Below are 27327 nucleotides of genomic sequence, written 5' to 3' on the forward strand. Positions count from 1 at the left end.
GAAAAGGGAGGGGGGGAGCAGGAAACTTGGGTTCTATTTCTAGCTTCATTAGTAAATGACCTCCAGTGAGTGCAGACGGCTTCATGTTACTCCAAAGCCTGGTCCTCTTTGCCTTGTCCTTTCAGGTTCCCTCTGGTCACTCTCCTACTCCTGTCTCTTCATCCTAGCCCTGTTCTCTTTAACTACTAAATCCCAGCCCCTGATCCTTATATTTCTCATGACAGTTCCAGTTTCCTACTGCAAACTGGGTCAGAGCCCAAACCTTTGGCCTTTCTAACTTCCTTGCAATTTGGTAAATCAGTTTCAGAATTATCCCCATAATCAACGCCTACATGCAGAAACTACATACTTACTAGAATCCTTGAAAATTTGTATCCTTCTCATATAATTGTATCTCTAAAATTAATAATAATTATATTTTACAAGCAGGGTAAATAAAAGCAAAGTTAAATGATTGAGGGAGTGTCACACTGCAAATTTTTGTTAAGTAAGAAGCATGCCATTTCTGTCTGTGCCTAAAACTCAGCTGAGTAAAAAGAATTTTCCCCTCTGAACAGAAAAAAACCACTCCACCAAGACAAACTGCAGTCAAGATATTTGGCTAGGTTCATTGCTGGAAACTATATTATCCATCTTACTATCCTATTTCTAGACAGGCAAGTAAGTGTAAAAGGGTAAGATTTGCTTAAGTGAGCCATTATTCTGACAGCACATAAAACACTCTAGATACTAAGGCCATTACACATACAAACACAAACTACTTATCAGAGCTCCATCCTCACTTCAAAATTACCAGTGTCAATACTTAAAATAGATCTGTGTACTTAACTGTTTCACTGATTCTCCCTGTTCCTTTAAATTTTGACTGAAACTTCTTACTTCCTGATGCTCAAAATTACTTTCTACTCCTTCATCATTTAGCTCTGAAAAGCAGAGACAGTATAAAGGCAAAATCTATACTATATATTGACTGGGGGGATCAATTAAAGAATAATGTGAATGAAAAAGCGTTAAAATTACTAGAAAAATTGGTTGGCTCTAGAGTGACATGAAAAAATCATGATGATACTTTATACATGTGTTCATTTTCACAGAGAGGATCTCGAAACACACTTTTGTAAACAAGTGACAGACAACTCCGTTGTCATAAAAAATTTATGGAGAGTTACAATGAAGCACACACAGTGAAAACAATTTGTTTACAGTTGTACATCAGTTGAATTGAGAGCATAACGCAAGATGTATCATATCCTCTTGACAGATTTCAGACCTTCACTAATGCACGAGTCAAATAACACAGTGCCAAAGCAGATACTCCTCTTTATAATGCTCCCAGCATCAGTCTTTCTTTTTAGTCCTCTGAGTGACAGCATCTCACTGTACTGCAAGTATGCACCCCTTAAACTTCTGTTCCTCTTTCAGTTTAGAACCTTATGCTGTCATCTGCCTTCCTGAAGCGCCTACTACTCGTGTGATAAAACATGGTGTCTACACTCACCCAGATGTCAGTTTGAGCTGTTGCTCCTAATGGGGCTAGTTACACCATCTTAGCACCACAATTTTGTTTAATTGCATAATTTACTGCCAGATTACTTTTGAAGGTAATTTATGCAGCTCTTAGCCTATTAATAATTAGATTATGCTCTTAAGGAAAAACCATTACATGTAGGTCTGCAGATGAGGATTGATGCTGATCCAGACAGCTCTATTGGTAGCCCATAATCAGTTTTCTGTTTCTTAGAAGCTTGGATGGTAGAAATGCGTCCCATAACTCTTACTATGAACATTTGTTCTCAGCTCTTAAGTAGTGGTCAATGCAGAGGTACAATTCACTTTGAGTTGTCTCCAAAGAAAATGGCTAAATCAGGAGGTTTAGCTTCTTCCTCAGGTCTCCTTTGCTCTAAGCTGTATTCAGCCAGAGCAACTCTTTTAAGTTGCTGGAAAACTAAACCAGGCTGGTTCTGCTGACTCGGATATTGTGGAGTCAGATAATTAAATAAGAGGCTGTACATTTTTCACATTAATTATAGTTTATATGATTACAATTCTTTTTAATGATTACAAGAATTGCTACTGTTTTAATTATTGCATAGTGCAGCACACATATATTTATGTTTATGACTGCATTGGGAAGGCCTGAAAACAGTTGTTTTCCTATTTCCAAGAAATAGAAAGCCAAAGATGCAGTTCCACAGCACCAAGTATTTTGGAAAGGGGCTTTAAGTACAGTCAAAACAATCTCTTGGAAGCAATATGAATACCAGTAAGTCAGTTAAAGATTTGCAGAAGAGGCTGGGTTGGAAGCATGTGAGAAAGCTGGCAGGTTTTACCAGACTTGGTAGAGCTAGAGCTTCACAGCAAGAGAGACTCATTCACAAGGACGATAGTTCAGCACTCAGAGAACAGAACTATCCTGTTTTGGATACAGTTCTGAAAGCTGCTCCTGAATTATCTAGATGATTTGTCTGTTACTTACACCTGTCCTGAAAAAGCCTTTGATCTGTGTGTGTTTTTCTGAAAGCTGAATGACCTCACTGTTGAAACACACTCCTCAGTCAGCAGAGATCTGTTGCAGGCATCTGCGTAGTAACTTAAATGGATATTGGCAGTAGTGGAGAAAGAGAGAGAGGGCAACATATTTTATGAGACCCAAACCACTAGCTCTTGCTGGAAGAAGAGATCTGTGTTTTGTAATTGGAATGGGAAAACAAGGTCATGTGGTTTTCTTCTGACATAAAGGATGATGCACATGGTCCATTGGTCAGTGATGAGACTCCCACTCTCACTTCAAGTCCTGTTTCTGAATGTCTCATCAAAAGAGAATGGTTTTTTTATTTCAATCCTCCAGCAGTTACACAGTTAATTCAGTCCCTGAGGTAGATAACTCAAAGTTAATTTCTAATGTTTCATATAAATCATTCCAAATAATGGGGACAACAGAACACACTAATTATTATCACCCAGAAATCAAGGCAAGTACAAAACAATTGCATGATATAAATGAGTATACTGATTGATTAAAAAAAAAAAAGATTTTGCCACTTCATAACATGTGGCTTCTTTGAAGCTAAATTCCATTAAGTTTGGAGAAAGAATCCACCTTTACTTCAACTCTTGACTCAGATCTACCTTCTACACAGTAAATATAAATGGAAGATTGTGTAAGACTGAGTATAAAACTGTGGTAAGTAATTTTACTTGTTCCAATTCAGTGTAGTAATAATTCCGAGTAGAAAATTGTTTTCTGAGTTCCAAGTAATAAGAGAAAAATCTCCAAAAGTAAAATAATTACATGAAATACAAAAATAACTGAGAATGTCCTATATTCCTAAACATCTCTTGACCTCTTGACCACTTGATTTGAGAATAGTCAGCTGAATAGGTGAATTGAACCACTTCTGCATTTGATTCTCTGATCAATCTCTTTTTGCCATGGTTGTCAAATTCTGGTATGAAGAGAATCTCAATGGAAACAGATAAAGAAAGGATAAGATGGGCAAAAAAATCCTAGAGAGATAAAGATAATCAGAAAGAAAAACAAGGATGGAAATTCAGGTTTTGGAAGAAAATAGCTATTAGCAACTGAATGAGGTACGTATAAGATATTTCAAAAGACAAATAACTATTAGACTGGAATTAGATATTCCTCCATCTGGGAAATCGTGGGACTTACGTGAGATCTCCCTTTTGAACACAGTATTGGCAGCCTCACAAAGACTTGAGTCAGTCTCTGAAACCATGACAATTGCCACTGTATTTGGGTTTGTTTTGTTTATTTGGTTTTTCTTGCACGTCTTAACCTAACTTAATTAGAGAACAAGATGTATATAACTATGCTGTCTGTGGGTCTGACAATCCTTCAGCAATAAATTCTGAATACACTGCTCCGTTTCAACCATGTCACATGTTGATTAGCTGATGCATACACACTATGTGGCCAGCCAGCTGGCCGCTTTTAAGCAGAGATTCACTCACCCTTCCTTCACTAGAGACTTTACTCAACCACTGAAACACAGTCCCTATGTCTTTGAAAGACTAAGATACTGTATTGAAATTAAACCTGCTCTGAATCAAATGACCAGGAGATTGGTCTCTAAAAAAAGACCTCAAGTATCACAAGAGTCATGATTAAATCCTAACATGTAGTAGCACTATTGACATAACTCATTGATTCCTCCTAGTCTCTCCTTTTCCAGAGTCTTCGCTCCAGCCACTTCACTGTCATTTATCCTTGCATTTTGTGTAGTGCAACATCAAGCACTGAGCCTCTTTTTGAGGTCCTTAAAGTCAAATTCTCAATTTGCTCAACCTTAAGGCACCCAACAGTTGAGTAATTTGAATTTCCCCTGGCTATTCATACATCCAAAGATTAGCAAGGCAAATCTGTAATTCAGCAGATAAACTCTGACTGAATTTTTGAATTAATTTCAATTGGTGCTAAATCAGGGTTGATTTCACAAAATCAACCAAGCAACTGAAGAATATTTATACTTTTTAGCAAGTACAGTCAAGGACCCAAATGCAGGGAGACTGTATGTAGTACTGGAAGATCTCAGTGTCATGGCTCTTAGTGAATGCTAACAGGCCCTGACCAGCAGCATCACCTGGGTCCTCAAAACACCCACACCCCTCTGCTCACTGGTCCAAGAATCACATTTAAGCTCATGCCAGGGCCACATGACCTTCCCTAAACCATGCCAGAGGTATGCTTGTGCTCAGTCCTGTCTCTAGCTGGCCTGCATTGCTTACTGGTCTTTCTGGATGAACTTTCAACCTGTGCTGTAGGTTACTTGCCTCCTGTTGCCTTTCCTGGATGGACCTGGACTCTACTCAGTATCTTACCTTGCCTGGCACTGCTGATGGTGCCTGTCATTGTCACTAGCCTGGCTGTGTTCAGATCCTGCAGGACTGTGCCCTGGTCAGTGAGGACACTGCCCCTCCCTCAGCTGCCATCACTCCTGGCTCTTGCTGTTGCTAGAAGGCATGAAACTCCCACTTGCCTGGAGGTGATCTCAAGGCAAGACCTATGAAATTAAAATGTAAAGTGTTAGTTGAATTAATGTGGTATTATTGGTGCTAGCTCTCTTGATGTTGTACAGCTTTACTTTCTTTCTGAAACCTGAACTTTTCCTTGAGGAAGTCACTTGTGTGGCAAAGCACTTGATCCAGGCTCTCTTGTAACCTAGAGAGGAGACTGAGGAACAGGTCCGTAGAGGGGGTAGCATCTTAACCGTTGCTGTCCGGGACAGTTTTTATCATCCTTCGTTCCATGAACCAAATGACATGCATGTGCATTATCTTGAGCTGAGCCCTACCCACCTTTCCCTCAGGAAAGGCTCTTTCACACAGGTAACAGAATAACTGCCTAGGCCCGGTATTTATTTTTTTAAAAGTGGTCTAAAAAACTAAAAGGAAATGCCCTCAAAAGCAGGAGACTGGCCTCTCAGAAGCATTAAATATTTTGTGGAGTTTTTACCCCTCAATAAAGCCAAGGGGTCCTGAGCCCAGCTGCGGTGTGGCCCCTCTCAGTTACCTCCTTGCTTTGGCTGTCCTGAGACCCCACCGAGGCTTACGGGTGAGGGGGACCCCCAGAATCCCTCCTCGACGGGGCCCCGAGCGCCGAGGGCAGCCAAGCCCCAGCGAGACGTGGGGGTGCTGCCTTTGAGGTGAGCAACGCGGAGGGCGGCAGGGCCCCCCCCGCACTCTCCCCCCTTCCGAAGGGCGGGAAGCGCTGCTCGCTCCCTCACCTCAGGGCGCGGGCGGCTCCCGCCGCTGCCCGCCTTGCGGCGACCCTCGGGCTGGGGAGTGGGGGCCGCGGCGGCTCCCGCCCGCCGCCGGTGCAGCCCCCCGCCCGCCCGAGCTCCGCCCGCTCGCCGCCCTACCTCCCGCCCGGGTGCCGCCGGAGCCGAGGCGCGGGCAGCCCGGCGGGCGGCCGCCGCACCATGAGCGCCGAATGCAGCAGCTACCTCACCGCCGACAAGGTGCTGGTGAGCGGGTTCAGCTGCCCGCAGACGGGCGGCGACGCCCGCGCCGTGTACTGCTGCGGCTTCCAGGACGTCAAGTACTGCTGCGATGACCCCCACAGCTTCTTCCCCTACGAGCACAGCTACATGTGGTGGCTCAGGTAGGGGAGCGGCGGCGCGTCCCCGGCCCCGGCCCCGGCCCCGCATGGCGGGCGGTGGTGAGGCTCCGCGGCCCCGGGGGCGGGAGACCCACGTCGGCCCGAGCGTGCCTGCCTGCGGGTTTGTGTTTCTGAGGTACTTGTAGCCGGCTGCCTGTGTCCCGCTGAGAGTAGCGGTAGAGCTGCAGCTGCTACCCAGAGAGACTTCTGCTTGTGTCGGGGTGATCTCTGAGAGAAGGAACTCGTGGCCTTTGTAGGGGAGCGCTGGGGACGCTGAGTGCCCGTGTACGGGGCATGCGGAGCGTCCCTGCGGCCCCGCGGGTGTGGGGAGCGGCCCTCGGCGGGCCCCGCGGGCGAGACGCTGCTTGCGTAAAGTTCCCAAGGACTTTAGCTACTTTTCTGTGTGTAGTGAGATCAAGCGCTACATCGCTTCCACTTGGTTGATGGCAGATAATCAGGCTTGTGCTTGCTTGGGTCAGCGCGAGGGTCCATGTAGCTCTGGATCACTGCGCACCACTGCTGGCTGTGCCTGGCTCCCCTCAGGCTCTTAGTCCACGCTGGCTGTGTCAGGGTGTTAGTACACCTCTGCATGGTGCTTTCATTAGCTTTCTATGGACTTGTTATCCCTTGTTTTGTCTAATCCCTTTCTACGCTTGCTTCTACTCTCTGCTTCTGCAGCCTCGGTGGCAGCAGTCACTACCTGCTGTTTGAGGATACATCCTTTTAGCAGTTCTATACTGTTTCCTACCAGTTTTCTGGAGTGCCCTCTGGTAGTAGTATTGTGAGACTTGGCAAACAAAAATTGCATGTTAAATTTATGCACAATATTAAAAATTTTGTAAGCATTTGGTGCATCAGTTCTCAGCTTTCAGCTCTCCAAACCGAACAGCCTTAGTCTTTTTGGACTCCCACTGAGACAGATGCTGTGTCCCACTGATCATTTTGGTTGCCTTTCTTTCATACCTTTTTTCACTCCACAGCGCTGCTCTAGAGGTGCATAACCTGGAGCTGTGTGCTCATGTGGGTATGGTAAGGTTTTACAGGCTGGCAAGATGCTGCCTTTGGTCTTGCTCTCAAAATCCTTGCTGTTGGTGGTGGCCACCATTTTGTTGATGTCTTTGGCTGCCAGTGCACATTGACCTCATGATTTCAGTGAGCTGTCACTGATGGCTCTAAAACTTTTCTTGAGTTCACAGCTGCCAGTTCTGAGTTCATTGCCATCTAGGCTTGGTTTTGTTTGTTTATATATTACATTATGTACACTGAAGCTCATTTACGTCACTTTTGCCTGCTTGCTCAGTTTTCTGCAAGTCTTCTAGCATTCTTTGCCCTCATAGCATTTGGTCGCTTGTAGGGACTCAGGATCATCGGAAACTCAGATTTCATTCTTTTCCAGGTCATAGATGAAGACACTGAATAAAATCAGTCTCGCCAATGATTTCTGGTGACTTTTCTTTATACTGAAAAGAGACCACTTAGCCCTGTGCGTATTCTTTTAAGCAGCCTTGAATCTGTAACAGAACTTTTCCCTAATGCTGTGTCAGTTCAGTCTTTTTAGTCCCACCCTCAGTGCAGGGCTTTGTCAAAGGCTTTTTGAAAAATCTAACTCTGTCTGCTGGGCTCTTTTATGCATCTGCTTATTGACAGCTCATAGATTCCAGCAGGTTAACAAGGCAGTATTTCCCCCACATAGTAATGCTGGCTGTTTAATGAAAGATTTTTTTGTCAGGAAGCAGGAAGTGCCAGAAGCTTCCTGAGGGCAGAGTGTGGTAACAAGTTGGATGAGGGTAGTGGCTTCACCATCAAAGGACGTATCCCTCATATCAAGGTGAGGTGAGTGGGGCAGGCCTGGGCATCGTGGCTTGGGGATAATAGCCAAGGTCAGATACAACCCTGTGCCCCCCACTCAATGCCCTGACATTGTGTTTATCTCTTGGCTTAGGGATATTACTCCTTTTTTTACAGACCTTTCTGTCTTGCCAGGGATGGAAATCAGATTTACTAGTCTGTAGTTCCTGAGTTCCCCTCTACAGCCCTGTTTTAGGTTGGAGTTACACTCCCAGCCTACCAGTGCTCTCGCAGGGTGGCCTTATGTTGCATGCCCTGGCCAGCAGTTTTGCAATTTCACATATGAATTCATTCAGGGCTCTTGGAGAATGTTATCCAGTACTGCAGGCTTACTTTAATTTATCTGGTCTAATATTTAGTGTATAATTATTTAAAATCTAGTTTGGTGCAGATAGTGGGTTGAATGTGGGAATCTCCCAGCCAGCCGCAGCTCTGACACAGAATTGCTCAGCTTCTCTGATGTGAGAAGACATCCTCAAGTGTCCTTTTTTACGCTTTTTCTCATCAAATACCCATACTGGTTTAATGTTACGTGATTTTTTTGATGTAGTCTTTGACTGGTTTGGTCACAGGAAGCCTTCTCAACATGGGAGAACTACTGAAAGATTAAGATGACGTCTAGCTCTTGCATCTTGATGAGACATTGTAGTGGAGACCGTTAGAGCTTGATCTTTTCAGAAAGTACCTCAAAGAACTGAATCCTATGAGAGGCTTTAATGAAGCATGTCTCTGAATGTTCTTCATTTAGAAAGATTTTCTGGGTCTGAGAAGTATGACTGCTTTCTTTACTCCAGAGCTTTTTAAGTTTCTCATCTTAAACCTTTGTTTGCTTGACTCCCCCCATTAATTTGAAAGCAGTGACTGAATGTACCACCAAGTGGTTGGTGGTACCTGAGGGGTTATTTTGGTGATAAACCAGGTAGAATTTCAGGAAGCTATTGCATGTATCTCTTGTGTTTTTTCTGCTGTGGGAGACGTGTTTGCCAGACCACTTGACAGTCAGCTCTGATGGAAGCAGCTCATGGAGAAACCAGCCGCCTAGGCAACCTGAAGCAATAGTCACTTGCAGGCCTATGCTGTTGTTCTTTTGCCTACTCACTACTGCCGGTACTACATTTAGAGCTATATACTGCACTATCCCTTAGCAAAATGGAACCATCTTTTCTCCTCCCACTCCTGCAAAAACTGCAGTGTTAGACAAGTGCATCCTAACACCCGCTGTACTAGGAGCAGCTGGACAGCCATAAGTAATTGACCTTTGAGGAACTCTGGCACATGTCATATTTCCCCCTGAATGTATTATCTGTAGTATTTCTTTCTCACTTATTCTTTCTTTTTTTTGCTGGTACTTAAAATCAAATAGTATAGTCGTTCGGGTTTTTTTTCTGTTAGAACAGCCTATGTTCCCTTTACACATTTATTGAAAAGCTGACCTCAGCAAAGAAGAGTGAAAATTGTCTTTTTTCTGTCTCTTGCAGCAGTCAGGAGCCCATAGAACAGGGAAGGGCACATTAGGAAAAGGCAGGAGTGTACAGAATTTGCCAGAAGGTTATGCAGCTTTTGAAACCACAAAACACAGATGCTGTAAAACAATAGTGAGCAAAACACTGAACCACTTGCCCTTCATATCTTTATGTTGTGCATGTATATATAGTCATCGTGACATCTACTTTACCTCCAAAGCAGAGTGGAAGGGGAGAAATACTGAGCATGTAGCATTTGTATTGAACTGTGATGCAGTTAGGGTCAGTCAGCACCTTTTTTGTTTCTCGTTGTTCTAAAATTATTTAGAATTATTTTTGTCACTCTTCAGTTAAGTTTTATTTTATCAATTTAATGGCTTCTTTCAGTATCAAATAAAATTACAGTACCTTTTATAAGTTTCATGTAATATTACACATTTGATTAAAACTCTGGCAGGCCAAGTATAGATTTTATTCAAAATGCTCTATGAATTAATACCCATAGAACCATGGTGACCTAATGGTGTAGCCAAGCTTTGCTTAGCTGTACAGATCCTCGGGAGTCTGCTTTAGCTTTCCAAAAGAGCAAGTCTTTTGTTCCCATATGGCCATTCTTCCAATCTCCAGGGAATATTTGTTTGCTTTGCAAATACTATATACAAAAAAAAATAATCACTGCAATGATGGCATTAGAAACTTTTGATTCACTCAGTTCCGGATGACTCATGAGCTTCCTTTTAATCTACCAGTGGACATACAGCATCTGCTTAGCCAATATTTAAATTTTTCCTAGCTGTTGTTGGTGTGGATGGACTAATTTTATGGACTAAAAATAACTGTAGGTGTGTGCTACTGAGCATCCCGTGACAGAAATGTCAATGACCCACTAAACAGCTTCCTGGAGAGCAGCCTGGGGAGCCCTAGAGAGTCTGCTGGCAAGAGTGGAGCCTCTCTGTCCAGTAGAGCCCTTGTGCAGAGGTGTGTGGCAGTGCTACAAGCTCGTATGTGGCACTCGGTGTAACAGCAGTAGGAGCATTAGTGAGATGTGTGGTATCGCTGTATCTTTATTGAAGAAAAGTATTGTAGAAAGTAACTTGGGAGTGTTCTGTTTGGTCTGTGGATCTTCTACCGAACTTAGCATTGCTTATGTTTCAAGAATTGTGTAAATGCTGCTGGGGTTACCCCTAGGCTTTCATTGCCATTTTTATGCTAGGTCATCGTTTGGGGTGTGTGTGTGTGTGTGATGTTAATGCGGAGGTTTTCATTTTCTAATGAGGCCATAGCTGTGGGCAAGAGTGACTTTTTAGCTTGCTTGTTTAGTGTCTCTGTTCAGAAAACTGATCTTTAAACACCTAGTGTTTAAGGTAAAGACGAGAAGATGGCAAAATGTTTTTATCAAGGTCTTGTCTAGATGCATATGCAGCACCACAGTAACTGCTGTAGAATCCAGAGAACGTGCTGAAGGGCTGTCTTTATTTTCAGAGGAGGGTGATCATTAACATAATCAATGATCATAGTTATTTTTGTATTTTGTTTCTGAAAACAGTTTTAACTATTAAGAAAAAAGAAAAAAAAGATTGTGTTGTGGTTAAGGAACTTAAGTGTTCAGAGCTGTGGAAGCCATACTGAATTCCTCTAAATTAAATAAATTAAGAAACAATGCCTCACCCCCCAACTTTAACACCAAATTAACCTTAAAGAAATAGTCATACGTTCTAAGAGAGTTGATGGCTTCAGCATGTGGAGAACAATCTGGTATTGAAACATTGTTTAAAAAGAGTAAGTACAAACTGAGTCTTAATTTCTCATTGATTTAGGAAGTGGAATCCAGGGTGTCTATTTGGTTTTGTGATGCTGATCTTCATGTTTTTGGTGAGATCTTTTCACATTGCTGATGGAGCATGACAAGTACTTTTAGTGGCATATAACCTGTGGTAGGTCTTTGACCTATAGTAGGAAATAACGAAGAGTTCCTCAGGAACTGCTTTTCTTATCTTTGCTATTTGTATCTTACAAAGCATCTTACACAAGTTACGTAGTAATACTGAAGATGCATGATGCTGTACAGTACACAACTGTATTGTTAACGTCATCTTTACAACTGCATGGAGGAGAGCTACAACCAAGAAGTAATAGATGCCTGAATGGAAAGACAAAGAATCAATGATTAATATGTACTTGATCAAGTCAGCTTTAGGATGGCTGACTCTACTTAACGTTTGGCTAATGGTGAGCAACCTCCTTTGTTCTGCACTGCACACTATTATTTAACTAGAATATTAAAATAGGGCTAGTTACTGACATGACAAAAAAGCACAAATACTTGTCTCTGAAGAGCCTTTGGGTTGGTATTACTTCCTCAAATAGATTCAGCTGTGGAGAACTTCCATGGTTCAATGGTTGCTCACCTCAACCTCCTCTAGTGTAGTGTCTTCTGTTTTGTCCATTTGGGTCAAGGTATTCCAAGTGAAAATGCAAAAATGAGGCCAGAACACAGGTGAGATCTCTGGCTGTAAGGACATATTCAGATTCCATGTTAAGCAGAATATTGCTTGCCTGTAAGTTTTGTTTGAGCCAAAAAATGATAAGGGAAAATTTGCTTAATATGTGCATATATACACAAACATACAAGGACAGTCTAGTTCATATGGATGATAAATACCACGAATAATCTTCATAGGGGTAGAGCTGTTCTTTCTAGAACCAATCATTCTGCTGATAATGAATTATTTTAGTTGTGCATGGAACTTAACACTGCACAAACTTCATTAATGGATCTGACCAATAACTGATGAGAACTGCATCTTGAAGTCATACTGGTATCTGTTCTCATCCTACTGATCTTAAGAGTTTACCCTATGGACATATCTGTCTACTGGTGTTATGGGAACTTGCAGAGAAGCTTTGCAGTAGCTTGAATGTAAAATTCATAAAAACATCCCAAGGCACAATTCTTCTGATCTCCCTGGAAGGTCATAGTAGAATTGACTTCTCACTGATAGCAGTGATTTATAAAGGCATTTTTATCACTAGAGGATGGGGTTCCTAGAATTTAAGACATTCATCTCTCTCCTGTCCTTTTTACGTCTGCCAAAAATTGTAAATATACCAGAGTAGTAATACAAGGATTCTCAGTCCTCGGACTCACTTAATCTGTGACCAAGAGGCTGCTGTACAATTTCACCAGAAATCTTTGACATGGACTGTAGAATAGAGGATTGGAATGCTGAAGGCATAAAATGGCCCAGGAGAGGATAGGATAGTAAATGATAGCTAGACTGTATTGCAACCAGTCCTTTAGTTCATCATGAGAATATTATATTAGGAAAAAACTTGAAAAGAAGGATTGGAAATAAGGAAGCTGCTAAAGGAATGACTGTATGTACATATACTGTCTCACTGAGCATCTGTGGGAGAACTATAAAGTAGCTTCTATCCTGCAGAAGTAGTATACTGATAAAATCTATATATAGTATTGTGTGTTTGGCCTCCTGAATAATTAAGTTCCTGCTCCTTTGATGCTTTTGATATTGTGTGTAAATTAATTCATCTTTACTTTTCCTTTTACCCTGACAAAGATCATGGAAAAACTTCAGTCTTGATTGGAGATTTATTGCATTAACACAAAGGCACAACAGTGATCACAGTACTCTACCCTGCTTTACAGAGTTGCTAACAGAATTGAATAACATGGCTTGCACATTTTATATCCTGTTCTTTATGGGCATGTCTTTCTTGGTGAGAAGTCTGTGACAAATGTGTACTTTGCTTGGAGTACTCCAATGGGCTCTTCTTGCAATAAAAATAGCATTTCAAATAGAAAATACGGATTTAATAGTCATGTTGTTTGAGGAAAAGGACTTTGCTTGGGCTGCCTGGAGCTCTGGAAGTGTGTGCATATATTTGTGTGATACTATGCTTATCTAGGAATATACCCTGCATTGGAGAAGTTGTTGATCTCAGTGATGCCAGTTACTGCATGAAGTTATTTCTGATTTTCATAAACACAGTTTAAATCAGGCTCAGGAGTCGTAAGCATAGGTAACATGAAATGTCACTGAGGGCCAGGTGTTCAGCTGCTGTGTAGTGACATTGACCATTCTGAGGGCAATGAAATAATTCCAGTTTATGCAACTTAAGTATTGAGCTCTAAACTTCAGTTTGCGGTAAAATACACAGTCACTCCCCTGATGGAGTGCAGGCAGCCTCCAGACAACATCCTGACCATTGTTTTAATGGGTATCTCAGGGTGTTTTTACACTTAATTTCTTTGTTTTTCTCTCTTCTTAGTGTTGGAGCACTTGTGGGCCTGTCGATAGCAGCAGTGGTCCTCTTTGCTTTTATCATCACTGTGTGTGTTCTCTGTTATTTGTTTATCAGCACGAAGCCACGCAGCAAACTGGATACTGGTTTAAGCTTACAGCTGGCAGGTAAGACCAGTTGTTACTTGACATACATTATCTCCTGCAGAGGAAAAGCCTTATTTTGTCTTTAAATGGATGTGGAGGAATCCAACAAACAGCGTGTATTTTCTTTCTGATGGGGACTTCAAGATTTAGTCAAGCTATCTTGCTGTTTTACCTTCTCAATGAAATCTGTACGAAACTCAAATGAAAAAAATGTAACAGAAACTCAGTATATTTATTTAGTAGTAGGAAGAGCATAAAACTTTGCAATACTGAGTAAGTGTGCAACAAATAAGTCCCTTTATCAGCAAGAGGCTTAATGATTTAGTTGCTCTGGATTTCTTGTCAAGAGTACATAAGCATATAGTAGTGATTCCATTCTGGGAATAAGAATCTCAAAAGAGATTTTAGGTGTCTTTTCTTGTGACAGGGAGAGATCATTCTTTTGTCCTTCATACTGACTTAGGATCCAGTCTTTGAAGTCTAAGACTCTTTGCTTCAGTCCCAGTAGTTCATACCTTTGCGCCCAAACTGTGTCAGTGGATCCCTGCAGGAACAGTGCATGTAGCCAGCACTAACTCACTGGTGTGGGAAAACCTGTTGCTGCTGCCACATTTCACTACATTTGTGAAATCTGACTGCAAGTTTTGATGGCAAGGTGGGGTGTGCTAAGTTTTGCCCTTTGTCTTGGATTTCCTAGGTGTTTAAATGTGGCTTCAGTAGTTCAGCCAGTAAAGTTGTAGGAAGTAACGGGAATGTTGTACTTAATTAGGTCTTGGAAGTTGAAGAAGTTGAAAAAGGGGAATAGTTCTTGGGAAAAAGTCCTCTCACCTCAAATTCTTTTTTCTTACTAGTTTTTAAAATGTTTCCATACCTGCATGGCAATAGATGACCAATGAGTTACTATAATTATAGCCTATTATACAGCAGTAAACCCCTTCTGAATGTCTAGTTAACATAGTCCGCTCCATACCAAACTTCTTATGTCTTGTTCTACAGAGAATGCAGGCTTTGCTCTATAAGTTGTTTATAGGGATGTCAGGAAATGCAAAGCCTCCCTTTGGAGCTATATAAGCTGAGCAAGCTGCTGAAGTGAAAGTCACACATTCAGCAAACTGCTACTAATCTGCAAATTGAAAACTTCACACCTGTCCTGGAAAGAGTGGAAATAAGACCTGTAACCTAGAACAGCCTAAATAAACGCTTGGGTGGGATGAACAAAATGCCTGGTGATCTTTCACAAGATGGTTGTATTCTAATTATAAACTGGCATTATGCTTTTGAACGTGTTGCTGTTTAATTTCTTCCCTCAGGTTTTCCTGCTATGGCATCAGCTTGTAATCCATTGCCAGGACAGCAGTGCTGGTTTTCTCATGCTTTGTGTTTTTGTGCCAGACATGTTTGGCATATGGGGAGCTGGGAAGGAGGCAGGTGCTACTGCTGCCAAGTGATGCCATCTTTCTCTACAGACTCAAAACCTGCTGCAAAACCACATCCTGCTTTGGCATTAGAGATAGTTCCTCTCTTCCTATCATGAGGTGAACCGCATCCCAAGCTCCTCTACTGATGACCCAGCATTCACATAGGCATCCTGTTTCCCATGATTCTAGGTGTTATGACTCCAGGAAGCTGAGAGATCTTTGCTCTTTCCAAACCATCTTCTGTGTTGTTTTTAGCTTTGTTCAGACTGCATTGCTTTGTATTTGAACACTGTTTTGACTTTGCTCTCATCCTGTGTTTTTTGCTTTTATTATTCTGCTTCTTTGACTGCTCTGAATGACAATTATTTCACATCTAAATTCTGATCGCTTTAGCTGTTGATGAAGTGGGTTGCCAGAAATCGAAAGCCAGTTGCTTTGCCAAGGTTGAGAGATCTTTGAAAATATTGAAGGATTTAATTGACAAGCCTGAGTACTTATCTTCATTATACTTGGGTTTCTTTTGTATGGAAGTCATGCAAGGGCTGAGTATCTATGAGATGACTAGCTAGCTACTTTCAGGCCTGGGGAACAATAAAAGCAGCCTCTCCTCTTTCAGTTTTTCTGAGATTTGAACATAATCCTGTATAGGCTGTAAAAATGAATTAAAAAAATTAAAATAATCTTTAGAAATTTCAGAAAATTTTAGGCCTGTGGATCATGAGTTTTAACTGTGAACTCAGTTCAGCCCTGCTTTTTCTGAACTAGCATAACCTTGCCTTTAGATGAAAGCTGTCACACATTAGATGTTGTGCAGTGTCTGGACCCCTGGAGCATTTAGAAAGCACTCATTTATAAAAGCAATACTTGTTACTATATTCAATTTCACCCATAATATATCAGCTTAGTTGGAGTTTTGTATTTCATTAAACATACAATAGATTCTTGTGTGCTTCCCACATCTGATAGCCAAAGTTGGTCATTGTTCTGCGGGCGCATCCAAGATCTCCTAAATATAGAAGTGGAATTGTTGAATTTTTACAGAAATAATTTCACATGCAATCATAAATATAAAAATAATCTGGATGTGTGGCCTTTGTTAAAGTCTCTGATTCTGCAAAAGACAGATCAGCTGGAATTTGGCTCTATTTAGTCTTGAACAAATGGTCTTCAATAGCATCACCACAGATACTACCTATGGGGTTCCTGAGTTAGCTAAGCATGTTGTTAGCCCTATCAAAAATTAGTGTTTTAATCTGAGAACTAAATTTCAGGGAAAATGAGCTCAGCCACTGGTGTAGACCAGCAGTAACTACTTAAATGTTAATGGAGTTATACTTATTTCTATTTGTAGTATCGCAGTATAGAGTGCGGAATAGATCCCTTATATGCAAGACAGTGTGTACTGGGAAACGAGAAGATCCTACATCCCAAGGAGTTCACAGTCTAGTTTCTCATCAGATCTAGTATTTCTCAACAAAAAGCAGCAATGTACTTTACCTCTTTCAATGAAATCCTCTCCTTTTACAGGCAAAATTTCAGTTCTTTATACATTGCTTTCTTATTGTTTGTGCTCTGTCTCAGAATGCAAGGTTTGCCTAGGATTTGGCTTGTGGGTTAATGATCTGCTTTACTAAAGTGTCAAAGTGCTTCATTTTTTCTTCTATCCTCACATCTACATTCAGAAGTAGGGAGGTGCCATTAGGTCTGTCTCACAAGGAGACAGAACTGCAAGGAAGTGTCATATTTTTAATACTTTTTGTGTCAATTTAGACATTCTTGTCTAGTGGAATTTTGAAAGAACTTCACTAACCAGAAGAGCTTTTTCCCTTTGCTTGTGATACCTCTAAAAACGTGGCTCTAAGACTAGCTTGGCACAGGAATTCTGTGGTACAGAGAATTGAGCCGTGGTTTCTGAGACCAAGATGAATACTTAAATCATTGGACCATACTTTCTCTTAGCATAGTGAACTTGCTTTTTAATCATACAGGTTGCTCAGTAAGCTCTTTCTAAGTGAAAGGATTTTTTGCTGAACTTATTGTAGGTGTTTCTGTTTTTCCCATTTGAAAGCTGGAGAACTATGTGTTTCGTGGTAAAAAAAAGCCCCAAAGGAATCTGAGCCCTGAGAATGCAGCTATGCATTATGCAGTTATGGATTTTCCCAAGATGAAAGGGAATTTGGCTATACGCTTTGTTCTCCTTCTAATGAAAAAACTTCCCTTTGTGCGAAAAGTTTATCCCCTTCAAAATGTAGGGAGCTAGGGAGTCACAAAATTGTGAATGTTTTGTTAAGGCTGAGCAAACAGTGCTGGAGCATCTAGAGGAGATGAGGATGACTGAGTAGAGATTGCATAATTGCCAGGAGAGGAGTGGTAAACAGGCAGAAAAGCAGAAATCTAGAGGCGTATCTGCTGCTGAGCTCTGAGAAAAGGTGAACATATGCTTCCAGGCAGCTGATGGGAGAGCAGTAGTCATCTCTGCACACCCCTTAGAATGGGTTTTGCCATCAGAGATAAAAAGGTAAATAGAGACTCCCCACTTTCGTGACCCAAACAGTTTATAAACACGTTTTCTGAGTTGCCTTCATATTTCTACCAGCATTAGTCCAGGAAGACCTTTGAGGCAAGGTGTCCTATATCACTGCGAAGCGAGAATAGCAAATTACATTTTGTGATGGTAACTAACATTTTCCTTTAAAACTTAGCACAGGAAACCCTCTATAATGTATTTGGAGTCAGACAGCAGGGACCTTTAGGTTGGAGTGTGAAGAGAACTATGGCCTTGTAAATTACTCATAAGTGCTGGGAAAAGTGTGCTTTAATGAAAGAGATTAATTCTTTGTTCTTACAAAGCAGTGACATCATAGTATGCTAAAGTTCATGGTTTCATTTCATAGTAATAAAAAAATCAGCTCGAAAAATAGCCAGATGACCTTCCTGTCCCTATTTCTCTCCTTAATTAAACATTCCTTATGGAGCACTAATCAAATATACAAAACATTTAGGTATTTTGATGAAAAAGCACCAAACTCTCACACTTTCTCCTCCTTAGCTCAGTAGAGTTATCTGACTCTATTCGTTCTGAAACCATCTGACTTCAGAGACACTGTGCTTGGTTTTTGGAGTATGCATTGATAGGGTTGCTTTCTAGGTTTATCAATGATTTCCACTATTTAGTCTTTCTGCAGCTGGCCTTAAATTTTCCCCAGTTAGGCTACTTTTCTCTTTGCCAGCCATCTGCCTCAGATATTTGTATATGGGAAAAATCAGCCTAATGGGCTCAACTGTTTAAAAAAAAAAGGGTTTTTTTCTTTAGGAAATGAAGAAATTTCCTGTTTTGGAGCTGGGAATTCAAATACAGTGGAAGGGTAGCATTAGTTCAAAGCTACATCACTAGGACAGATTAAATTTGGGAATGGTTAAATTGGACTCCTTAGCTTTTAAATTTCCCAAACTTTCTTGTAGTATTGAGTTTTTTGCAGCTCATTGACTCAGTTTTTTTTTAACTGCAACAATACACATAGATGCTGTAAGCTGGTTTAGATATGAAATCTAGACAAGCTTCAAAACAGGGTGCCTTCCTCTATAACTGATTAGGATTATTTTTTTTTTTTTACTCTTTGGGTTTGCTTTTTTTCATCACAGCTGAAATAACTCACTGAAGAGACCTGGTTGCAGCTACGAACTTGGCTTAAATATTGTACAGACTTGAAATGACAAACTATCAAATCCCATTTTGATATTTTGAAACCAAACTGCAGGTTTTTTCAGTTCAAACAAAATGCAACTTTCAAAATGCTTCAAAAACAAATGATTCCTTTGCCCAATTTGCTTTGTTGCAGTTTTTTTTTAAATGAAAATATTTGAATTCTCAACTTTTCCTCCCTTTTGGATATAGGGAACCTTTTTTAATCCCTTCCCTACATTTCCTTGGACAGAGGCACCCTGCCCAGTTACGCTTTGCTTTTCGTTCTCTGTGTTGGCGCAAGCAGTGGGAAAGTGCAAAATGAGGTCAAAGACAGTGTTGGACTAGAGGCTAATGGGCAATACAGGGAAGCTTGGCCTGGAAGGAAGATGAGCTCCATAAGGAGACTTAGATGAGACGATGGAGTAGAGAGAGGTTTTGGAGCCAGTAGATAAAGGAGAAACTGCAAGGACCTCAATGTGCGTGGGAGCATGTGGAAGAGGGACTAGGCTAATGGGGTTGAGAGCAGCAGAGCAGGGAGGCAATGATGCTGGAGGGGATGGAGAAACTCCTGTGAGGGCCAGGGAGTGGAACAATGGCTGTGGGTGGTCTGGAGAGCAGAGGTGGGGTGCTTGAGGAGAGGGATGAAGAGAGAGCCTTGCAGATGGAAAGCATGCACAGGAACAACTAGAGATTTAGGGCAGAGAAAAGAGATGGGAGGGACTCAAAAGTATGAACTGTTGTTCACAGACATGGGGACTAGCATGGGAAGCATAGTAGCAGAAAATTAGGACTGGAAACTGAGTGAGGAAACTGGGAAGGGAATGAAAGAATGAACATAAGGTAGGAAAGAAATAAAAAGTTCAAAGTGTGGTCAGGAAAGTCTTTCCTCCTTGAGCTTTGCTTTCTCTGCTGTGAGCAGGTATCAGTGAAAAGCACTGGCAGAGTGCTCTCTTCTCCCTTTGTGACAGTGACCCATTGCAGACTGCTTTTGCTTTGGTTATTCTGATCAGCTCGGCAAGCTCACGTTATCTGCACTGAATCTAAAGATTCCAGCCCTTCTGCTCCAAGCAGATGTCTGTCAGTTACCCGGTGGAATCTGATGAACTATTATTTATTCTAGCCTATGAAGCTGTGCTCTGAAAAACAATATTCAAATACTATTAAGCTTGAGAACCAAACATTTAAAAGATGGGAGGTACCAGAACTTGAGATTTTCTGGGCAACTGGTGAAATGCCTAACTAAAAATTGCTTTATTTGCTCCTGTCATCTCTTTAATCTTTCTGAAAAACAAGTGTGATGCTTCTTTCACGCAAGGAAGTATCGTAAGCCTCCACTCACACAGTGGTTTGGGATCACTGGATGGAAGGTGCAGTGACTACAGTAGTGACTGATCATATTTGGAGAGGGGTTAAATTTTGAGATTTCTGATCTGTTTTCTTGAATATGGGAAATTTTTCTGCCATTTATTTTAGCAGACTCTGATTTCCTGCTGTAAGTGCTACTTATACCACAGTGCTACTAACTTAAACTGCTCTTCATCTTGACGTTTATTCCCTTTTAACACAAGTAAGTTAATAGTTGCAGCCTCCCAGGGCTCAGGAATAGGAAGTGGGATGGCTCTTGTTTATCCCATCCTCTGAAAATTGTAGAGGAAGATTCCAGGAATTGTATTTTTTCTAGTGCAGTAGGCACCTATGTGTATTACTGCTTGCAACTAAAGGAAGAATAATGCTGTTAGTTTTACTAAAAATGCTTTTGTTTTACAGAAAGTGAGACTAGAGGGAGTTCGATATGTTAAACAACAGAGTCACTGGATGGATTCTACTTTCTACTAATGCTGTAATGAATATAGGTACAGTGAGAACTTTTATTTTCGTCTTCCTCTTGTATTTGTATACCCTCTGCTCTGTTTTACATGTGGTGATGCAGATATGATAAGCGTTTTTTAAAATACCATGATTTTTTATGTGGGTTTTTAGCTTTCTGAAAAGCACTAGCAGACTGTCTGTTTTGCTTATACATTGCCCTGATGCTGTCCTTGCACAGGGAAGTATCTGCAGAGATTTGAACAAAGTCCTTCCATAGAGAAATCTCTTTTTGATTTACTTGTACATGAATAGTCCACCATGGTTGTGTGCCAGAGAAGATTACGTACCCCTTATGCTGTATTTGTCCTTTCCCTGATGCTGTCCAGGGTGCACCAGAGCTTACTAAGGGGGCAGCCATTATAACTTGTCATTCAAAAAAAATTCTTTAGCGACAAACTGCTAGAAAGACTCTGTGACAAAGGGTAAGAGCAATGAAGTATCTGGTGGGTAGTTTAGTCATACCCTGCTTCTTGGGATGCTACCCTACAAGTGCTGAGTCAAGTCATGATAGAGAACTGAGGAGGGTTATCTTGCAAAAAATGAAGTTTCATATACTGACCTGATTTTTATGCTGAAATCCTGTTTAAAAGTCGAACTGCCTATGGCACAGACTGTGCAAAATAGTAATTCAAATGTATGCCAGTACCGATGAATTATACTTCAGACTTAAGAGGAATTTGTAAGTAACGCAAAAGACTTCATATGGCATGAAACATGCATTTTACTTTATGCAGGGTGTAAAAGCTCATAGCTAAACAGCCACAGAATGTGAGAATAGCCATAGATAAGCAATGTCTGTCAGAAAAAAATAAAGTGGGCCTGCTTGCTCAGCAGTTTTTCTTAGATGAGGAGGGATGTAAATGTGTCAGAGTTCCCTACTTCACGTATTTTCTGTTGTACCTGTGCATTGTAAGTGCACCTGCATCTTTCTCAGCACTCTATTATGAGCCTAACAGGTTGGTTTGGGCTGCTTGTCCTCATGAAAGTACTTAAGTGTAACAAAACTCATTTTCAAACTCCTAACCACCTCCACACGCTTTTTTTTCCCCTGCTGTTGCAAATGAAATGGCTTGTGGGAGAAAAATGCCATGGGAAGACTAAAAAGGATCCTGCAGTCAGAAAGCCATCTGCAGTGAGAAAATCCAAAAATATCTGAGGCAGGCGCTAAGTGCTGAGATAAGACCTCAGTTCAGGTCTGTGAATGTGGCATTGCTGAAGGCAATGAACCTCTCATTTCCTCATGCTTCAGTTTGCCAGCCTTCCACTGTAGCGTAGAGACTAATGTTTGTGGAGTGCTCTGAAGTGTAACCTGCTAACCAGTGTTGCTTACAGGAAGAGAGAAAGGAGGAGAGAACTGAAAGGCCAGCTGCAAAGCATTTTTTTGTAGTGTTTGAATGCACGCATGATATAAAGACCAAAAAATTTAGAAGCTTTGTTTGTGGATGAATTATCCGGTTCTTTTTTGTCGGCTAAATGAGGCTGGCATTGTTACGAAGACTCAAAATACTTGAGACCTCTTTTTGGGATAAAACTAGGAAAACTGTGCCTTTAGCCTGTGAGCTTTTTTGCTTCCAGATCCAGAATGGAGCAGCTGGAAGCTTTCTGTGTAAATGAAAAGGGAGGCAAGGGGCAAGGATCTTTTCTGAACTTCAACAGATAATCTGGTTAAGTGTTGGTAGAAATTCCAGGTTTTTCATTGTTTTTTGTCTTCTGCTTTTCATGTTGTCTGCTTGTTGCAGATTTCATGCCTTCACCTGTTACAGGGAGCTGCTTCACAGTGCAGTGATAAGCCAGAGAGTTCAATGGCTGGGAACTTTCCACTGCTGTGACAAAGCTATACGTGGCAATTAGATTTGATTTAACATGCATACTTCCTCTGCCAAATTCACTGGGTTTTAATTGGGAACAGGACCCCCTACATACTTGCAACTGTAGTGCAGCATATAATTCAATCTTCTTTGCATGCTCTTTTCCAGCAAAAGGGCAAACACAGCTTTTAGCTTTAAAAAGGGAAAGGAGAGGAACTAGGCAGCTGGAGGCGTCGCTTCTAATTTGGAATAATAACGTATTGAAATAGTTAGCAAGAGTTACGCACAAGAAAAATCTGACACAGATTTAGTGAAGACAAATCATGACAAACCAGTGTAATTTCTCTTTGTCAAGGTAATTTTGCCTGTCAGGTAAGTGGGAACAAGTGGCTATGAGTATGGGTCTTTATGAAAATGCAAAGAGAAGTTTTCAGTGGCTCATTCACAAACAGATTTTTGGAGGGAAGGATGTCTCAGTACTCTATGCCTGTTGAGTAGTAAAAGCTTGGTTGAAGGAGTAAGAGGCAAATCTATAAAATTTATGGATGATACCACACTGGGAAGGGTTGCAGGACTCTGGGAATAAAACTACCTTTCAGAATTATCTCAGTGCCCTGGAGAAATGGTCTGAAATAAAAAAGGTGAAATACAATAAAGATAAAAGCAAAGTACTGTATTTAAAAAAGAGAATCAAGTCCCCAGATGTACCCAAGGGAGAATAACTAAGTAGTGTGTGTGGAAAAATATCTGGGGATTTACAATATGCCATAAACAAGAATATTGATGTTCTGGGCTCTTCTTTTAGTCTGACATACGAAAGAGGGGAGCTGTGTGTAGGATGTAAGATAATAATTGGCTGCAGCTAGTACTGGCAGTGCCTCTGTTATAATAATGCTCTTAGGTGTTAATATACTGGAGACGAGGGAAAATTGAGAAAATGATGAAGATTTTGGAACAGCAGGACAGGCTTAAACTGGCTTAAGTCTAGAGAGGAAAAGATGAATGACAGTGTTCACTTATGTGAAATAGAGGACAGTGATTATTTTTCCATGTCTGTGACAGGATAACTAATGCGCTAAATTTCACATTGAAGTAGATCCCAGTTTAGTGATGGAAAAAATCTTCCACACTGTAAGGGGAGAAGTGATACTGGACCTGCCGGTGAGGCAACTTGTGGGAATTTCTTCCAAGGTCATCTTGAACAGGCTAGACTCACACTAGTCAAAAGTGAGATAGATGAAGGATCTCTACAGCCTTAGTGTGTGTGGGACTGTGTCTTAGTCCCAGGCATCCCTTAGGCCACACCAGAAGTCCTTGGCTTTTTCTAGACTGTGTCCAGGTCTGGGAAAGAAATGTCTGTCATACTACTGCTATGAGTAGAGACAGTCTTGGGCGCTGTGTCAGGCTGTGTGTGGGTCTGCCCCCCAGTCTGGAGAAAAAGTGATGGCCATAAACGAACATCTGAGCTCCCTTCTGATCTGGTATTTCATCAGGAACACTGTATGTGGAGGCAGAATAGACTAGACTTTTCCAGTTGAAAGGGACCTACAATGGTCATCTAGTCCAACTGCCCGACCACTTCAGTGCTGACCAAAGGTTAAACCAAAATAAGGGCATTGTTCAAATGCCTCTTCAACGCTGACAAGCATGGGGCATCAACTGAGGAGATTAAGACACGGACTCCTGAATCTGACCAGAAGACCTTTCATTAGTCCAAAACCCACGCTTATATATCCTCGTTCGCTGTTCACGCACAACATACTAAAATATCATTGGTTAATCAATACTGTTCACACTCTTCTTGGCTAATCTCTGTGAGTTTCATGTTCTCAGCCAGCCGCCGACATGTGGCATCGCACATCCGCTCCAGCCTCGCTTCAAATCCTGTTTTTCTTCCAGGCGTTCAGCCAACTTTATCTTTCTTTCTTCTTTAGCCTTCGAAGTCCTTCACAGGCGTCATGGCCTCTGGCACTTGCCATAAAGCTCTCTACAATCAACCACCTCTCTAGGAAGCCTGTTCCAATGTTTGACTACCCTCTCAGTAAAGAAATGCTTCCTAATGTCCAGTGTAAACCCAGCTTTGAACCATTCCCATGTGTCCTATCGCTGGATCCCAGGGAGAAGAGCTCAGCACCTCTCTCTCCACATTCCCGCCTCAAGAAGCTGCAGAGAGCAATGAGGTCACCCCTCAGCCCCTTTTCTCCAAATTAGAGAAGCCCAGAGTCCTCGGCCACTCCTCATAAGCCCTTTCCAGCCCTTTCACCAGCTTTGTTGTCCTCCTCTGGACACATTCAAGGACCTTAACACCCTTCTTAAATTTTGGTGCCCAGAACTGCACACAGTACTCAAGGTGAGGCTGCACCAAGGCTAAAAACAGCGGGATAATCACCTCTTTTGACCAACTGTGTTTTAACATGCCCCAGGATGTGGTTTGCCCTCTTGGCTGCCAGGGCACGCTGCTGACTCATACTGAGCCTGCTGTCAACCAGATGGCAATACTGGAGGAGGGTACCAATCTAAGGTTATATGTATGTCTCATATGTTTTAATTTAAGTTGGTCAGGAATGTATAACCATCCTCATAGCCTTAAGCAGAAGGAAATGTAGAATGTACAAGAAGTATCACTGATAACTCAGATAAGCATCATTCCTCTCAATGAATGAACCAGTACCGAAGTGGTGTTCTTTGCTGGTTAGGATACTCTTTGCTGATAGTTGCTCTCTGCCTTGAAATCCAAGATTTTACACTTCAGAACATCTGTCAGTAGCTGAATTAGCTGAGATTTTCTGGCCAGACTTCAGTGCATGTCCATTGTTTTTTGCATATCCAGACAAACATCTGCTTCTAAACCCATCTCTACCAACAGCTGTTGTGCTTCCTCAAAAGCAATCTCGTTTTAATGAGCAGTAATTTTTTTTGTGCAGAAATTCTTCAAGTGTTTGGAATATATATTTGTATCCTTTAGGATTAAAGGCACACATTGTGAGTATGCTGTCATACAAAAATAATGAAATGCGTGGTTTAATGTAGATATTAGTGGTGTATTTTCCAAGAGGCACTGCATATAAATGTTAGATGAATGATCCTGTCTTTATCTGCTAAGCCTTTTTTCTTTTGTTTTAACACCCTTGTGCCTTGAGTTTATCACAAGTAAGGTGTGAAATCCTCATTTGCATAGCAGAGGAGCAATAGCAGTTCTACCCATCGACATACATCCCCAGAGGAGGCATTTAGTGTTTCATAGCTGTAGTAGTGCCCTTCAGAGGTGTAATTCTTCACAAGATAAAGGTCAGGAATCTAATGAGGTGCTTGGGAAGAAGTAATGCCAGTGAAATGGATTGAGCTGTGTGGTTTGTTCTAGATTTGTTTGTAGGATCTTCCTATCAACTTTGCTATGCAGCCGAGGGAAAAAATCTTCCTCTTTCAGTCTAATTCTTAACTGTGATTGGTATTTTGCAGATAGAGAGCTGCATCCTTCACAAGACCCCCACCAAAACAAGCTGTTTGACAAAGCCAAGTGGCATCAAGAGATTTCCTGAGCCACAAAGATGAACTGTGACTGTAAGCCACAAGAACCTGAATCACTCTTCCAGAGGTGTTTCCTGGCTATTACGACCAGTGTTGGTAACCAGAGGCCAATCTGAAGCTATGCCAGGATATGTATTTGTGTATGGTTACTGTACTGAGAAGTAGTATATTTTGATTTGCACATACCAGCTACTGCTGCTAGTAATTTTCATGCAAATTGTTGTCTTTACTCTGTGCAGTTCCAGTGAGATAACACAGTTGTCAAGCAGAGCAGAATTTGGCACACCATGTTGACCAAGCTTTATTTTAAGCTTTTATTGTGTGTCATCTTAGCGTGGTGTCTTCACATCATGAATATGGTTGTCTTTAGCCAAATGTGATTGTTTGCTGCACAAACACATGTGATGCAGTACCTCAATAAAATCTGACATTTGTGTTGTATTTTTCTTAATTTATCATTTTCCCCCACCTTTGTTTCCTCAGAAGATTCTCAGGGATCTTAAAATCATTTTGATAGGAGAATTTTCCAACAAAACAAGTGAAGTTAGTGAAAGGTTAATTTTTGTAGGGAAGTTTTGATTTGAATAGCTGTTCTCATAGGAAACAGAGAACACTGAAATGAATTGAAATAAACATCCACAAATGTTTTGCAGATTCTACATCAAAATATGTTGGAATATTTATTTTGAAGCTAACTAAAAATTTTCCAGTAGTGTTCCAGTTTGAAGCACTAATTTGTGAAGTGTTGAACTTCCTTCAGGTAATCGAAGAGCTCTAATTGCACATTTTATTTCCCCAGAAGTCTTAGGAACAGCCAACATAATCTTAACTATCATATTTGAGCTTTCAAGTCTTTCAAGCTTTCAGCCTTGAAATCATGAACATTAACGGTAAGGGTTTCTTTTTATCTTGTGAGGGTTCTTTAAGATCAGTGATCAAAAGAATTTCTAAAATATTTAACCATGCTGTTTATATTAAGGCAGTAGATAGGTTGTATCTTCCATTTGCAATGAAGCCTATTTATGTACCATGTCAGTTTTGTCTCTGGCTAAACTTCAACTTTTTAAGATCAGATCCTTGACAGCTTTTGGGAGTGACATCTTTGTGCGTGATAGTGCTTGAAATGTAAACTTCTTTACAGCTATCTGGCATTATGCATAACAGAACCCCAAGTGCTT

The 27327-nt window shown here is 41.2% G+C and overlaps 1 protein-coding gene across 1 annotated transcript; it reads left to right on the forward strand.

Annotated features, from left to right (window-relative positions):
* Positions 1-5910: 5910 nt before the first annotated feature.
* On the forward strand, positions 5911-26554 carry SHISAL2A (shisa like 2A). Its single transcript, XM_005231679.3, has 4 exons — positions 5911-6124; positions 13723-13862; positions 20712-20797; positions 26081-26554. Exons 1-3 carry the CDS (start codon positions 5943-5945, stop codon positions 20741-20743), a joined length of 354 nt encoding a protein of 117 aa, XP_005231736.1. The 5' UTR covers positions 5911-5942; the 3' UTR covers positions 20744-20797; positions 26081-26554.
* The last annotated feature ends 773 nt before the right edge of the window (positions 26555-27327 follow it).

Source organism: Falco peregrinus, chromosome 10 (genome assembly GCF_023634155.1).
Source record: "Falco peregrinus isolate bFalPer1 chromosome 10, bFalPer1.pri, whole genome shotgun sequence".
In the NCBI taxonomy this organism is placed as follows: domain Eukaryota; kingdom Metazoa; phylum Chordata; class Aves; order Falconiformes; family Falconidae; genus Falco; species Falco peregrinus.

Coding starts and splice junctions, on each gene's coding strand:
- SHISAL2A (XM_005231679.3), top strand. CDS start 5,943: ATGAGCGCCGAATGCAGCAGCTACCTCACCGCCGACAAGGTGCTGGTG. Junction 6,125..13,722: donor AGCTACATGTGGTGGCTCAG/GTAGGGGAGCGG, acceptor CTCTCTTCTTAG/TGTTGGAGCACTTGTGGGCC. Junction 13,863..20,711: donor TTTAAGCTTACAGCTGGCAG/GTAAGACCAGTT, acceptor TTTGTTTTACAG/AAAGTGAGACTAGAGGGAGT.